Consider the following 13,925-nt stretch of genomic DNA (forward strand, 5'->3'; position numbering starts at 1 on the left):
CGGCTGCTGTGCTTTGCCCGCTTTCTTCCGAGTCCGAAGTGTGGATGTCCGCAGGGCTGCCTACCTGCTCTAACATCCCACCTTCGTCGCCAATTGTTAGATCGCGCTAACAAAGGACTCTTAGAGTGATTCAGCAAGTGATTCAGCTTTATTGGAAGTAACGAACAAGCACTCAACTCAGTAAGAAACCAGAACGGAAAACAGTGGGAGCTTATGCTCCTTTTAAACATAACCGGGCTAATGTAGCCACGCCTATTTACAAATAACAACCAATAAGATTGCTTGGTTAAAGACCAATGAGAAGCTTTCCCTCGCAGGGGAACAGTTCAGTTCTGATTGGTCGCTGTTACAAAGCGACCAATAGGAAGTTCGGTCAGAGGAGCCCTGGCTTGGCTCGAAGCTTAACATGGGTGTCTAATGAGGTGATTCATGTAACTGTGCCAATACATTACACAAACAAATAAAATTCTACCCTTTGAGGGCAGATTTATTTTTTAAAAAAGGAAACGGCGTCTCTGTAAAAGGAACCATATAAACCTTTGCTATATTCTGATCAGAGGTCATTTCGGGGGGGAACGCGGGGGAACGAAGAGAAGCCCCGCCCCCTGCTTCCGGCCGCCCCGATTCCGGCCCTCATTCAGCCAGGAGGAGGCAGGAGAAGAGGGAGGGTAAGTTGCTTCCTCCCTGCCTCTCCCCACCCCTGCCTGCCTGGAGCCAGGGAGGGCCTTCGCGGGGCTTCCTTGCACTCCCGCCGGCCTTGCAGGTCCACCGCCGGGCACCGCTGGGCCCCTCATGGGGCTCGGCAGTGGAGCTGCAAGGCCGGGGGTGGCGGCCGGGACCGTTGGGGGTGGGGGGTGTGGCCTTATGACACACTTCCGGTGATGTCAGGGGGTGTGGCATATGCTAATGAGTTATGCTAATGAGTTCCCCTAGCTCTTTTTCTACGAAACGACCCCTGATTCTGATTCACCCTGATTCAACTGGCTAGCCTGATCTCATCAGATCTGGGACGCTAAGCAGGGTCGCGCAGGGCTCTTTTTGTAGCAAAAACCCATTTGCATCTTAGGCCACACCCCCTAATGTAGCCAATCCTCCAAGAGCTTACAGAGCTCTTCTTACAGGAGCTACTGTAAGCTCTTGGAGGATTGGCTACATTAGGGGTGTGTCGCCTAATATGCAAATGAGTATTATGTGCACCATAAAAGGTAATGCCAGGCAGCGGAGATATAAACTTTATAAAGGACACAAACACAAACGGGTTGTTTTTAACTTAAAATAAAAACATGCTTAAAACATCAGCACTCTTGCAATGTTTTGTTTATTTCAGAGTGTCTGATAACTGACACCTCTTGCTCTGAATTATTGCATCGAAATGTCTGTGCCGCTGCAATCCTGAGTATCGAAATGTCTGTGCTGTTGCAATCCTGAGTATGCTGTTCAGGTGTGTATCTATCAGCTGCAGACCTACGATGACGCAGCAGCAGAACGGGAAGAAGAAACAGGAGATGGCCAGTTCCACTACGAGCTGATAGAAGCCCTCGGGGGGGGGCTGATCCGGCCCCCGGGCTGCATGTTTGACACCCCAGACCTAGGGCAATTTACCCGAGTGAGGCCCCTCCCCTCCCCTCCCCAAACCACACCCTCCCCAGGATCCACCCCCAAAATCTCCAGGTCTTTTCCAACCCGGAGCCGGCGGGCACATCACACCAGGATGCTTGGAGGACAGGCAGGCTCCCAGAGGCAGCTTGACTTCTAGGGTTGCCAACTCCAGGTTGGGAAACTCCCGGGGATTTGGGGGCGGACCCTGGGGAGGGGAGGGCACAAGGCCATGGAGTCCACCCTCCAAAGCCAGCCATTTTGTCCAGAGGAACTGATCTCTGCAGTCTAGAGACGAGCTGTAATTCCAAGGCCCCCCCCCCCAAACCAGGTCCCACTTGGAGGCCGCATGGCACCCCTATTGACTTCTTACCAGGGGTCATTTTGTAGAAAAAGAGGTGCAGGAGCTCATTTGCATAACTCATTTGCATATGCCACACCCCCTGACATCACCGGAAGTGTGTCAGAAGGCAACACCCACCGCTCAGGCTCCACTGGACTGTTTTGGATTGCTAGCTATTGGGGGGTGGGGGAGAAACGAGATTTGCCCTCACAGAGGAGGGAGAGCCTGTACCTGAATAAAACTTAGTCTTAAAGGTGCCACTGGACTGTTTTGGACCAGGGCCCGGGGGGTGGGGCTCTGCAACTTACCTGACTGCTTCTTGCTCTAACTGAGGGCTGCTGGGAGCAGGGGGTGGGGCTTGTTGCATGTGCCCACCCCCTGGGCTCTTTACTGCCGGAGCTCCGCTCCTGTGCGCTCCTGCAGGAAATGACCCCTGCTTCTTACCTTTGGGTTATATTCTGCGTTTCGGGCATGGAGGGCGATGTTTTTGAGATCCAGCTTGCAAGCCAAGTTCACGGTCGCCACGATATTCCTGGGAAAGCCAAGAAAGGCGGCTTTCAGGGAGCGCAAATTTTTTTTAAAAAAAAAGGTCGAACGCCAGTCCCTTACGACGCTTTATCCTTTTTCGACAGGGAAAGGGTTCCAACCCGTGTTCCCTCTAAGCTGAGTGAGTGTGAGCCAGCTCACAGTTCTTTAGCCTCCAGCTCACACATTTTTGTCTCAGCTCAGGGAGGAGGGCTCCAGAACAAACTGATTGAGGCAGCAGCCAAATTGCTCGCTCACCACTTTAATGCCAGGAGCTCACAAAGCAGAATTTTTGCTCACAAGACTCCACAGCTTAGAGGGAGCACTGCCTCCAGCCAATGTTCCCTCTAAGCTGTGAAGTCTTGGGAGCAAAAATTCTACTTTGTGAGCTCCTGGCATTAAAGGTGTGAGCGAGCTATTTGGCTGCTGCATAAATTAGTTTGCTCTGTAGCCATCTTTCCTGAGCTAAGACAAAAATGTGTGAGCCGGAGGCTAAAAACCTGTGAGCTAACTCACACTAATTCAGCTTAGAGGGAACACTGGTTCCAACCCTTTTATCATTCTAGTTGCCCCTTCCCCCACACACACACACTTTTCCTGGTTCCATAATATGCTTTCTGAGGCGGGGTGACCTTCTTGGGTACTTACTGTAACTGTGGGACGATGCCCGAACTTTCTGAAGCGGAGGTCATCGGCGTCATCGGTGTCAAGGAGGGACAGAGGCCAGACGCGTCTGGCAACGGCTGGGCTTCCTGTTCGTCCCCCTGTTGGCAGAGGCCGCCGTCTTCCAAGACCACGACAGTGTCTTGCGTTGCAGGCGGAGTGTCGGACTCCACATTCGGCAGGCCGGTCTCATCGTCGTGGTGGGGATCCTGGCCGAGGTCGTCCGGGAGGAAGCTGAGGTCCACTGAAGAGAAGCTGGTCAAGTAGTCTTTGCTCGGGTCAGGCTGAGCATCGAAAGATGCGTCCGGGGTTGAGGGAAGGGGCAGGTCTGAGGCAAATGGACTCAAGGGAGATAGTGCTGGTGGGCTGCCTGAGGCAAAATCATCCTTGAAAAATACAGAAGAGGGGGCACATGGGTTTGGTTGTGGAATGCTGGCCCCATTCTCATAGGTTCTGTTTCGAATCCTCCGATTCTGCCTCAGACAGCAGCAGCAGTATAATCCCAGATACCCCTGCTGTCTCTCTCCGTGCTCAGAAGCATTGCGAACAGGAAACCGAGGTCTCAGTTCAGTCCAGGAGGATGCATTGTCTTGCAATTGGTAACGAAGCTCACGACAATGCATCCTCCTGGGCTGAATAGAGACCTAGGTTTCCTGTCTCATTCCCAACGCTGATTTCTCCACCCCTCTGCGTATCCCCTAATTCTGTCACACCTGCCATTTGTCATTCACCTGCTATTGTCCCTTGACATCTGAAATCAATCCACTCATCAAGATATCAGGGCAGAGGGACTCCCGTTCTTGCTGTATCTGAAGCAGTGAGCAGCGACTCACGAAAGCTCCTCCCTTGCCACAAATTGTGTTAGTCTTTAAGGTGCTCCTGGACTCTGGCTCTTTTCTACCGCTACAGACAGACTAATAGATAACGTCCAATAGAAATACAGTGCTGGGAACCCATGAGAGTGGTTCCCGCCGAAAACATAGGCTTCTCTGATTGGTTAGTTCTTCAGTCCAGACACTGCTTTGTCGTAATAGAACTTATGCTTAAGCTAAACAGTGCTTTATTAGCTTAAGACATAACAGGTCGGATATAAATCTCTGCTTCTGATTGGCCACTGGAGATTTGATTGGCCGTGCAGATTTTTTTTTTTAAAGGTTGCTTTTGCAGCCGCTTTGGCGGGAGGGCGGGATAAAAATCAAATAAATAAATAAACAAATAAACAGCGCTACCCATCTTGATAATATTTGTTCATTAATGCTAAAACTGAACATGGACATTCCATTTCTAACACCATGTAATGGGGGTGGGGTGGGGATTCTACCCCTATCCTACACTGAGCGAACTTTGGAGCCTTTCTCCATGTTAAGCGCATCTCCTCCAAACAAAGGTTCCAAATGTTGCTTGCTGGAGCGGGAGAATTGGGGCCGGGTCCACAGACAGAGACCCAACAAAATGAAGAATGGCTTCAAACAGGGGTTCCCAGCCTTTTTTGAGCCTGCGGACACCTTTGGAATGCTGACACAGCATGGTGGGTGTGGCCACAAAATGGCTGCCGCAGGAGGCGGAGACAGCCACAAAATGGCCGCCACAGCTTCCCTTCGGTCCCCCAGCGCAGGTCCTTGTGCTCTGTTGGCAGCTGCTGCAAAAGCAAGGCCAATCAAATCTCCAGTGGCCAATCAGAAGCAGAGATTTATATCCAACCTGTTAGGTCTTAAGTTCAGGGCTATTTTTGGGCAGGAACACACGGGAACGGAGTTCTGGCTGGCTCCCAAGTTGGCCACACCCAGCAGGAACTCATTAGCATAACAGGCCACACCCAACAGCAGAAACTCATTCGGATTGGCTACATTAGGGGTGTGTGGCCTAACATGCGAAGGAGTTCCTGCAAAAAAAGCCCTGGGTTTGGACAACAAACAAAGTAAACAGAATAAGAAGCAAAAGGTGGGTGTGGCTGGATGAGCACACTTCTGGTAACATGGGGGTGCGGCCTAATGTGGTAATGAGCTGTGCTGTCGGGGGTGTGGCCTAATATGCTAATGAGTCTCTGCTGTTGGGTGTGGCCTATTATGCTAATGAGTTCCTGCTGGGCTTTATCTACAAAAAGAGCCCTGCTTAAGTTAATAAAGCACTGTTTAGCTTAAGCATAAGTTCTATTACAACAAAGCAGTGTCTGGATTGAAGAACTAACCAATCAGAGAAGCCTATCTTTTCGGCAGGAACCACTCTCATAGGTTCCAAGCCCTGTATTTCTATTGGACGTTATCTGTTTGTTGGGTGTGTTTACCCCTGTTCAAATCGTATATAAGCCAGCCTGGTTACACGCAGTCTTGGTCTTGAAGTCTCTGTCTGTTCTTGTGTTGTCATGAGCTGAATAAACATGAATCACTTGTTTAAGAGCCGCCGGAGTCTCAGAGCGGCTTACAATCTCCTTTCCCTTCCTCTCCTCACCAACAGACACCTTGTGAGGTCGGTGGGGCTGAGAGAGCTTTCTCTCTCTCTCGACAACTGCTCCTGAGAGAACAGATCTGAGAGAACTTGTGACTGACCCAAGGTCACGGCAGCAGCTGCATGTGGAGGAGTGGGGGATCAAACCCCATTCTCCCAGCTTAGAGTCTGCGCCCCTAACCGCTACACCAAACTGGCTTTCAGAAGCCTTGCTGGGCAAAAGCCCCACCTGGCTATTTCCTAGGGTTGCCAGGTAGTGCTTGGCATAGGGTCGGCAGCGTTGGGTTGGGAAATACCTGGGGAGGGCAGGGTTTGGGGAGCTACCATTTGCCCCTTTGGGTCCCTATTGGGGAGGAAGGTGGGGGTATACACGATGATGTAAATAAAAAGCTTTGAGCGCTTTGACTATTTAAAAGTTAAATGCTATGATCAGCCGTGCATCCGGCATAAAGCCGAGGGAGTGTACAGGAATATCAATGACATTTCTAGCCTGCCCCTTCCTTTGGCATCTTTATATTTGCACCCACAGTTACCACATCCTCCATTTTCTCTTCACACCAGCCCTGTGAGGTAGGTTACACTGAAGGAGTAACCGGCCCAAGGTCACCCAGGAAGCTTCGTGGCAAAGTATGGCTTGGAACCTAGTTCTCCCCAAGCTGACGCTCTAACCATTACCCTACACTGCTTATTATATACCATTTATGCCCATACATAAGCAACCCTGTAGGACTGACCTACTATTAAAGGGTAGTTCGTGCTCCTTGGATACAGTGTTCCCTCTAAGCTGTGGAGTCTTGTGAGCAAAAATTCTACTTTGTGAGCTACTGGCATTAAAGTTGTGAGCGAGTGATTTGGCTGCTGCATAAATTAGTTTCCTCTGGAGCCATCCTTCCTGAGCTAAGACAAAAATGTGTGAGCTGGAGGCTAAAAAACTGTGAGCTGGCTCACACTAACTCAGCTTAGAGGGAACACTGGATACAATATAGGAGATGGACGTTTAAATGACTGCAGGAGCTTCGTGGGAATGCTAAAGACCGAGAAGGAAAGACGCCCAAATGCTTGCTAGCCTAAATCCATCATCCTTACTCTACCTGGCTTGTGCATTGGTCAAGGTAGCTTTCCAGGAAGAAATCCCCATCCATGGCTTGCTTCTCTGCTACAGAACAGCACCAAGGAACATGCGAAAGGCCACCCCCAGTGCAGCAAATAGGATAATCAAGTGGCTAGAACTCATTATGGAGGTGAAAGGGGGAACTGCTGTTGAAGAAAGAACCACACTCTCTCCAGCTGAAGTCAATTGAATGTATTTGTCTTGAAAGAAGGCTTCTCCTAATCTAAGAACAAAGATTCAGGTGTCCTTCCTTCCTTCCTTCCTTCCTTCCTTACTTCCTTCCTTCCTTCCTTCCTTCCTTCCTTCCTTCCAACTGGATTGTTTTGGGTACAGTTCACAGCTTTGGGATGGGAAGTACCTGGAGATTTTGGAAGAGGAGCCTTACAGGGCAGGGTTTGGGGAGGGTGTAATTAGGGATACCAACCTCCAGGTGGCGGCTGGAGACCTCCTGCTGTTACATCTGACCCGCAGGCAACAGAGATCAGTTCAGTCTGGTAAGGAAAAATATATACAGATGTGCGCTAGATGCCCACGGAATAATACAATGACAGAAGAGACTAGATTACAGCCATAACATCATTTAGTGTCTGGTAGTGAAAAACAGGAGCTGCGGTGGCTCAAGTGGTTAAGACGCTGAACTGCAGGCTGTGGAAGGTCAGTAGTTCAGCAGTTCGAGACCCGGGTGTGCCACATGACGGAGTGAGCTCCCGTCTCTAGTTCCAGCTCCTGCCAACCTAGTAGTTCGAAAGCAAGAAATTGCAAGTAGATAAATAGGGACCACTTCGGTGGGAAGGTAACAGCGTTCCGTGCGTCTTGGTGTTTAGTCATGGCGGCCACATGACCACGGAAACGTCTTCGGACAGCGCTGGCTCTTCGGCTTTGAAACGGAGATGAGCACCGCAACCCTAGAGTCGGACTCGACTGGCTTTCGAGCAAGGGAACTCTTACCTTTACGAGATCAACCAGGAGCTGCGGTGGCTCAAGTGGTTAAGAGGTTGAACTGCAGGCTGTGGAAGGTCGGTAGTTCAGCAGTTCGAGACCCGGGTGTGCCGCATGACGGAGTGAGCTCCCGTCTCTAGTTCCAGCTCCTGCCAACCTAGCAGTTCGAAAGCAAGACATTGCAAGTAGATAAATAGGGACCACTTCGGTGGGAAGGTCACAGCGTTCCGTGCGCCTTGGTGTTTAGTCATGCTGGCCACATGACCACGGAAGCGTCTTCGGACAGCGCGGGCTCTTTGGCTTTGAAACGGAGATGAGCACCGCAACCCTAGAGTCGGACTCGACTGGCTTTCGAGCAAGGGAACCTTTACCTTTAGTGAAAATCAACCACTTATTCCTTCACGGGGAAAATACAAAGGTCAATAAAATTACACATAGCTGTCTGCTCCAGACTCTCTCCGTCAGTATCCTTCCAACAGTCTTGCATTCTCAAAAGCCGTCTGCTCCAAATCCAATCTCGCTTTCAACACTTATTCCGGATATTTAAGTGTTTCAGACCTCTGGTCTCTCCTCAGGAACAAATCCTATATAGCAATCCCACATTCAATGTTACATTCAAGTTGACATTTTCATTGATTTAAAAAGGTAAAGGTAAAGGTTCCCTTGCTCGAAAGCCAGTCGTATCCGACTCTAGGACTGCGGTGCTCATCTCCGTTTCAAAGCTGAAGAGCCAGCGCTGTCCGAAGATGTTTCTGTGGTCATGTGGCCGGCACGACTAAACACCAAGGCGCACGGAACACTGTTCCCTTCCCACTGAAGTGGTCCCTATTCATCTACTTGCAATTTCTTGCTTTCGAACTGCTACGTTGGCAGGAGCTGGAACTAGAGACGGGAGCTCACTCCGTCATGTGGCACACTCGGGTCTCGAACTGCTGAACTACCGACCTTCCACAGCCTGCAGTTCAGCGTCTTAACCACTTGAGCCACCGCAGCTCAAATCATTGATTTACTTTCCTGTTAATACTCTTGGGCAAGGTCTCCTCACTTATTCTCAAGCTTGCTGCTGCTGCCGCCACCAAAGTCAAATGGACCCAGACTGTGCCTCACTCACCCCACTGAAGTCCCGCCCCCTCTCCAAACCCCACCTTCTTCAGGCCCCACTCCCAAAACTTCTAGATACAATGCCATAGAATCCATTCTCCAAAGCAGCTGTTTTGTCCAGGGGAACTGATCTCCGTTGCCTCGAACTCCGTTATAATCCCAGGGAGTCTCCAGGCACCACCTGGAGGTTGGCAACCTGAGTTTTGGCTGAAAAATAAGAGTAGGGTTGACAGGTGTGGGTTGGAAAATACCTGGAGACTTGGGGGGGTGGATCCAGGAGAGGGCGGGGTTTGGGGAGGGGAGGGGCCTCCGCAAGACACAACACGGTAGAGTCCACCCTCCAAAGCAGCGATAGTCCTCCAGGGGAGCCGATCTCTGTCAGCGGGAGATCAGTTGGGAAAGCGGGATATCTCCAGGCCCCACCTGGAGGCTGGCAACCCTAAGGGAGAAGCCGCGGCAGTCTCCCTCCATTTCGTCCGCCGCCAGGAAGAAGCGCAGAGGGGAGACCAAAAAAATAACGGAAAACCCGTTGGGTCTTGGGTTGCCAGCTCTGGGTGGGGAAATACCTGGAGCTTTTGGGGGTGGAGCCAAGGGAGGGCGGGGTTTGGAAAGGGGAGGGGTCTCCGCAGGGTGCAATGCCCCAGAGTCCACCACCACCCCGCCCAAAGCAGCATTTTTCTCCAGGGGAACTGGCCTCAATAGAGAGCCAGTTTGGTGTCGTGGTTAAGTGCGCGGACTCTAATCTGGGAGAACCGGGTTTGATTCCCCCACTCCTCTACTTGCACCTGGCTGGATGACCTTGGGCAAGCCGTAGTTCTGACAAGAGCTGTCCTTGAAAAAGAGCCGTTTCTGTCAAGAGCTCTCTCAGCCCCACCTACCTCACAGGGTGTCTGCTGTGGGGAGGGGAAGGAGTTGGTAAGCCACTACGAGACTCCGAGTGAAGGGCGGGGTATGAATCCAGTCTCCTCTTTCTCCTCGTTCTCCTTCTGGGATTGTACTCAGAGCAATAACCCTCTTTTCGTGTAGTGGTTGGGAAAGTTTGGTGTAGTGAGAGCCAGTTTGGTGTAGTGGTTAGGTCTGCGGACTCTAATCTGGGAGAACCGGGTTTGATTCCCCACTCCTCCACTTGCACCTGCTGATGTGACCTTGGGCAAGCCGTAGTTCTGATAAGAGCTGTCCTTGAAAAAGAGCAGTTTCTGTCAAGAGCTCTTTCAGCTCCACCTTCCTCACAGGGGTGTCTGTTGTGGAGAGGGGAGGGGAAAGGAGATTGTAAACTGCTCTGAGACACCTTTGGGTTGTGAAGGGCGGGGTATAAATCCAATCTCTTCTTCTTCTTCTTCTTCTTCTTCTTCTACCTCACAGGGTGTCTGTTGTGGGGAGGGGAAGGGAAAGTAGTTTGTAAGCCGCTCTGAGACACCTTCGGGTAGTGAAGGGCGGGGTATGAATCCAATCCTCTTCTCACACTGGATGGCGCAGGGTAGCCCACCCTTGTAAGCTAAACAGGTCTGGCCCTGGTTTGTGTTTGGATGTTCCCTCTAAGCTGTGGAGTCCTGTGAGCAAAAATTCTACTTTGTGAGCTACCGGCATTAAAGTTGTGAGCGAGCAATTTGGCTGCTGCATCAATTAGTTTGCTCTGGAGCCATCTTCCCTGAGCTACGACAAAAATGTGTGAGCTGGAAGCTGAAAAACTGTGAGCTAGCTCACACTAACTCAGCTTAGCAGGAACACTGGGTGGGAGATCCAAAGGAGGAAGTCTCTTGTCCTTAATCCGCTGCGCCTGGAGGCACTTTCGAGGCAGAGTCCTGTTGCGTGCTGCCATCTAGTGGCGAAAAGGGGGGACAGCAGACACAAAGCATGTCAGAAGTCCAGCGGCACCTTAAAGACTCACAGTTATTGCAGATCGATCCAGGTGGGTCACCGCGCGTTGGTCTGAAGCGGCAGAATAAAGTTTGAGTCCAGTGGCACCTTTACAACCAGCAAAGTTTTATTCAACGGGAGCTTGTGCCCTGAAAAAAAAACTGGACTCGAACTCTGTTCTAACACTGATTGCAGCATGAGCTTTTGTGAGACAGGGCTCACTTTTTTAGATACAATGCGGGGGGGGGGGAGAAATAATTTGCCTCGTTTACAGAATATTGCAGGGGGAGGAGTGGAGCATGGGTATAGTTTGTTTATTGATTGATTGCATTTTTACCCCGCCCTCCCCGTGAACGGGCTCAGTATAATAAATCTCATAATAACTATTACACTATAATAATAGTATAGTCCCTTGGACTGCAAGAAGATCAAACCAGTCAATCCTAAAAGAAATCAACCCTGACTGTTCCCTGGAAGGCCAGATAATGAAAATGAAGCTCAAATACTATGGCCACCCAATGAGAAGGGAGCACTCACTGGAGAAGACCCTGATGCTGGGAAAGATGGAAGGTCAAAGAAGACGGGGACGGCAAAGGATGAGATGGTTAGACAGTGTCATCGATGCAACGAGCATGAAGTTGAGCCAACTTCAGAGGATGGCGGAAGACTGGAAGGCCTGGCGTGATCTGGTCCATGGGGTCGCGAAGAGTCGGACTCCACTGTGCGACTGAACAACAACAAATAATAGTATAATAAATCTCATAAGATTCTGTATGAGGGGACTTGAACCACTTGGATAGCCAAGTGTCATGATCTGGGCTGTGCCACCAGAGGCCTACTAGGCCCAGGGAGCCTGGCTAGCAGTAGGAGAGGCTGGGCCTACAACTCCCAGAAGCCCCTAAGACGTTTTGGAGTCAAAATTGACCAATTGGAAAAGAGGAGGGCTTGGAATAAAAGATCTGGTGCAGCAGGAAAATCTGTTCTTCTTCCCAGGAGCCAGAAGGGACTGAGGCTGCTGTGGGGAAGAGACCCTCATCCTGAGGGAAGGGTGAGTAGTCTAGTGTCACTTGGAATAGTGAGCTAGGGACAGTATATATTTAGACACGTTAGGGCATTTGATTTCTTTTCTTTTCACCCACTTACTGTTATATTTCTGCACCTTGTTTGTTTGACCTCTTATACAATAAACTATTTTCATTGTTCACTCTGCCTGGTCCTCATGCCTATTATTCGGCCAAAAGGTAGGTCTAAAGGTCTTGGGAGGGTGCTCTGGGCCTTCTCAAGGGAGCCTGGAACCAGAGTGGTGGCAGCGTCAGGTGACACCCCACCTGAGCCGTGACAGCAAGTAAAAATGAAGAACATGATTTTCTTTCTTCCCCGCTGTATCTGAAGAAGGGAGCTCTGACCTGCGAAAGCTCACACTAGAATACACGTTGTTGTCTTTTAAGGTGCTATTTTTTCGTGCGTGGCAATGGACGAACGAGGCTGCCGCACAGACAAAACCGCTGAACGGACTTTCGAACTCACCAAAGCGATTTGTTGGGGTCGTTGGGGTGTGTGTCGCAGCTGACTGATGACGACCCCCGTAGGTTTTCAAGGCAAGAGGCAAACTGAAGTGGTTGGCTCTTGTCTTCCTCTGCGTAGCAACCCTGGTACTCCTTGGGGGTCTCCCATCCAAATACTAACCAGAGCCAACCCTGCTTCGCTTGCGAGGTCTGATGAGATTGGGCCAGTCTGGGCTATCTGGGTCAGGAGAGTGGATGTTAACAAAATCTGAAAAGAGGAGTGCAGAGCTCGTTTTCCGGGCCATGACATTATGAACTAATCTTTATTCCGGGCATCCAGAACCTTTTCAAGTCTGCAGGTAACTTTCGAATTCTGACACAGAATGGGTGTGTGTGTGTGTGTGTTTCAACCTCAAAATGGCTGAGTCAACCACGTCGGGGAGCAAGGTCATGCATAAGTGTCATCATAAATCTTCAGCGTATCGGACAGAAGCTCTGCTTAGTCACACCTTTGAACATAAAATTCTGTTTTAAAGATATCTCCTTGCTTACCTGCAGTCCCTTGTTGTGCTGTTGTGGCAGCCACTGCCAATGAGATCTCCAGTGGCCAATCAGACGCCTTAGTGGGCAAAAGCCCCGCCCACTCTAAAACTCTTGGTGTAGGAACCATGACACTTGTGGGCTGGGGTCATTTCCTGCGGGAGTGCACAGGAGCGGAGCGCCGGCAGTAAGGAGCCCAGGGGGCGGGGACATGCAACAAGCCCTGCCCCCTGCTCCCAGCAGCCCTCAGTCGGGCCACGAGGAGTATCTTTAAGACCAAGTTTTATTCAGGTACAAGCTCTCCCTCCTCTGCGAGAGCAGATCTGCACGTCCCCACCCCCCGAAATAGCTAGGAATCCAAAACAGTCCAGTGGAGCCTGAGTGGTGGGTGTTGCCTTCCGACACACCTCTGGTGATGTCAGGGGGTGTGGCATATGCAAATAAGTTATGCTAATGAGTTATACTAATGAGCCCCTGCACCTCTTTTTCTACAAAATGACCCCTGCTCAGGGGCAACGCGTTGGGGACCCCTGCTCTAATTTTTTCAAGGCCAACAGTTGTTCGTGAAACCCTTGAAGGGAGTGACAGTTCTCGGAGGAATCGGCACAGAACAAGGAGACCGGGTCACTAGTTATGCTAAAGTTCTTTGCGGCCACGTTAGGACGGAAAAGTGGAGATATAAACGGCAGAGTCCAAAGGCTACGAAACGCAGAAAAGTAGCAGGTCAGAGGTGAAACGTGTGAAATCCAAATGCGAGCGGGAGAAGTACGGAGACCTCTCAAAATGGCCGGGAGTTTTCAGTTCTGTTCAGCATCTCTACATCCTTGCGTCACAGACTTCCTCCGAGGAGTTTCTCCTCTTTTTTTAATACTAGGTAGATACGGCTAAGAGAGAGGGAGAGCGTGTGTGGCTGGGCCCGAGGTCACCTAGCGAATTTCAGAACTGACTGGAAGTTTGAATCAGAGTTGTCCTAGTCTGACACCCCAGAATAAACTCTCAACATAAATGTTTTTTTTTTTTTCAAACAGAGGCTAGATGGCCACCTGACAGCCATGTGGATTCTGTGAACTTAGGCAGATCGTGAAAGGGAGAGCGGGAAGGGTTGCCTCAGTGCTTAGTTCTCGTGACCCTTTCTTATATACCCAGGGAAATGCCGATCGCCACTCTGGGGTCAGGAAGCCATTCTCTTCTCCAGGCCAGTTTGGCCGGGGAGGTTTTTTCCGCCGTCTTCTGGGCGCGGAACAGCGGTCACTGCGGGTGTGGAGGGGGAGGTATTTGTGAATTTCCTGCATTGTACCGG

At 50.6% G+C, this 13,925-nt stretch overlaps 1 protein-coding gene across 1 annotated transcript in view; it reads right to left on the reverse strand.

The window, feature by feature from the left end:
* TBPL2 (TATA-box binding protein like 2) overlaps positions 1 to 13,925 on the reverse strand; it is a 25,010-nt gene that overhangs the window by 10,585 nt on the left and 500 nt on the right. The window contains exons 2-3 of the mRNA XM_015412093.1: positions 3,113 to 3,411; positions 2,384 to 2,471 (exon numbers count right to left, since the gene is read on the reverse strand). Of these exons, the coding sequence (XP_015267579.1) occupies positions 2,384 to 2,471; positions 3,113 to 3,411 (387 nt within the window). The remainder of the gene's footprint in view (positions 1 to 2,383; positions 2,472 to 3,112; positions 3,412 to 13,925) is intronic.

Source organism: Gekko japonicus, unplaced genomic scaffold (assembly GCF_001447785.1).
Source record: "Gekko japonicus isolate JY-2015 unplaced genomic scaffold, Gekko_japonicus_V1.1 scaffold1515, whole genome shotgun sequence".
Lineage (NCBI taxonomy): Eukaryota > Metazoa > Chordata > Lepidosauria > Squamata > Gekkonidae > Gekko > Gekko japonicus.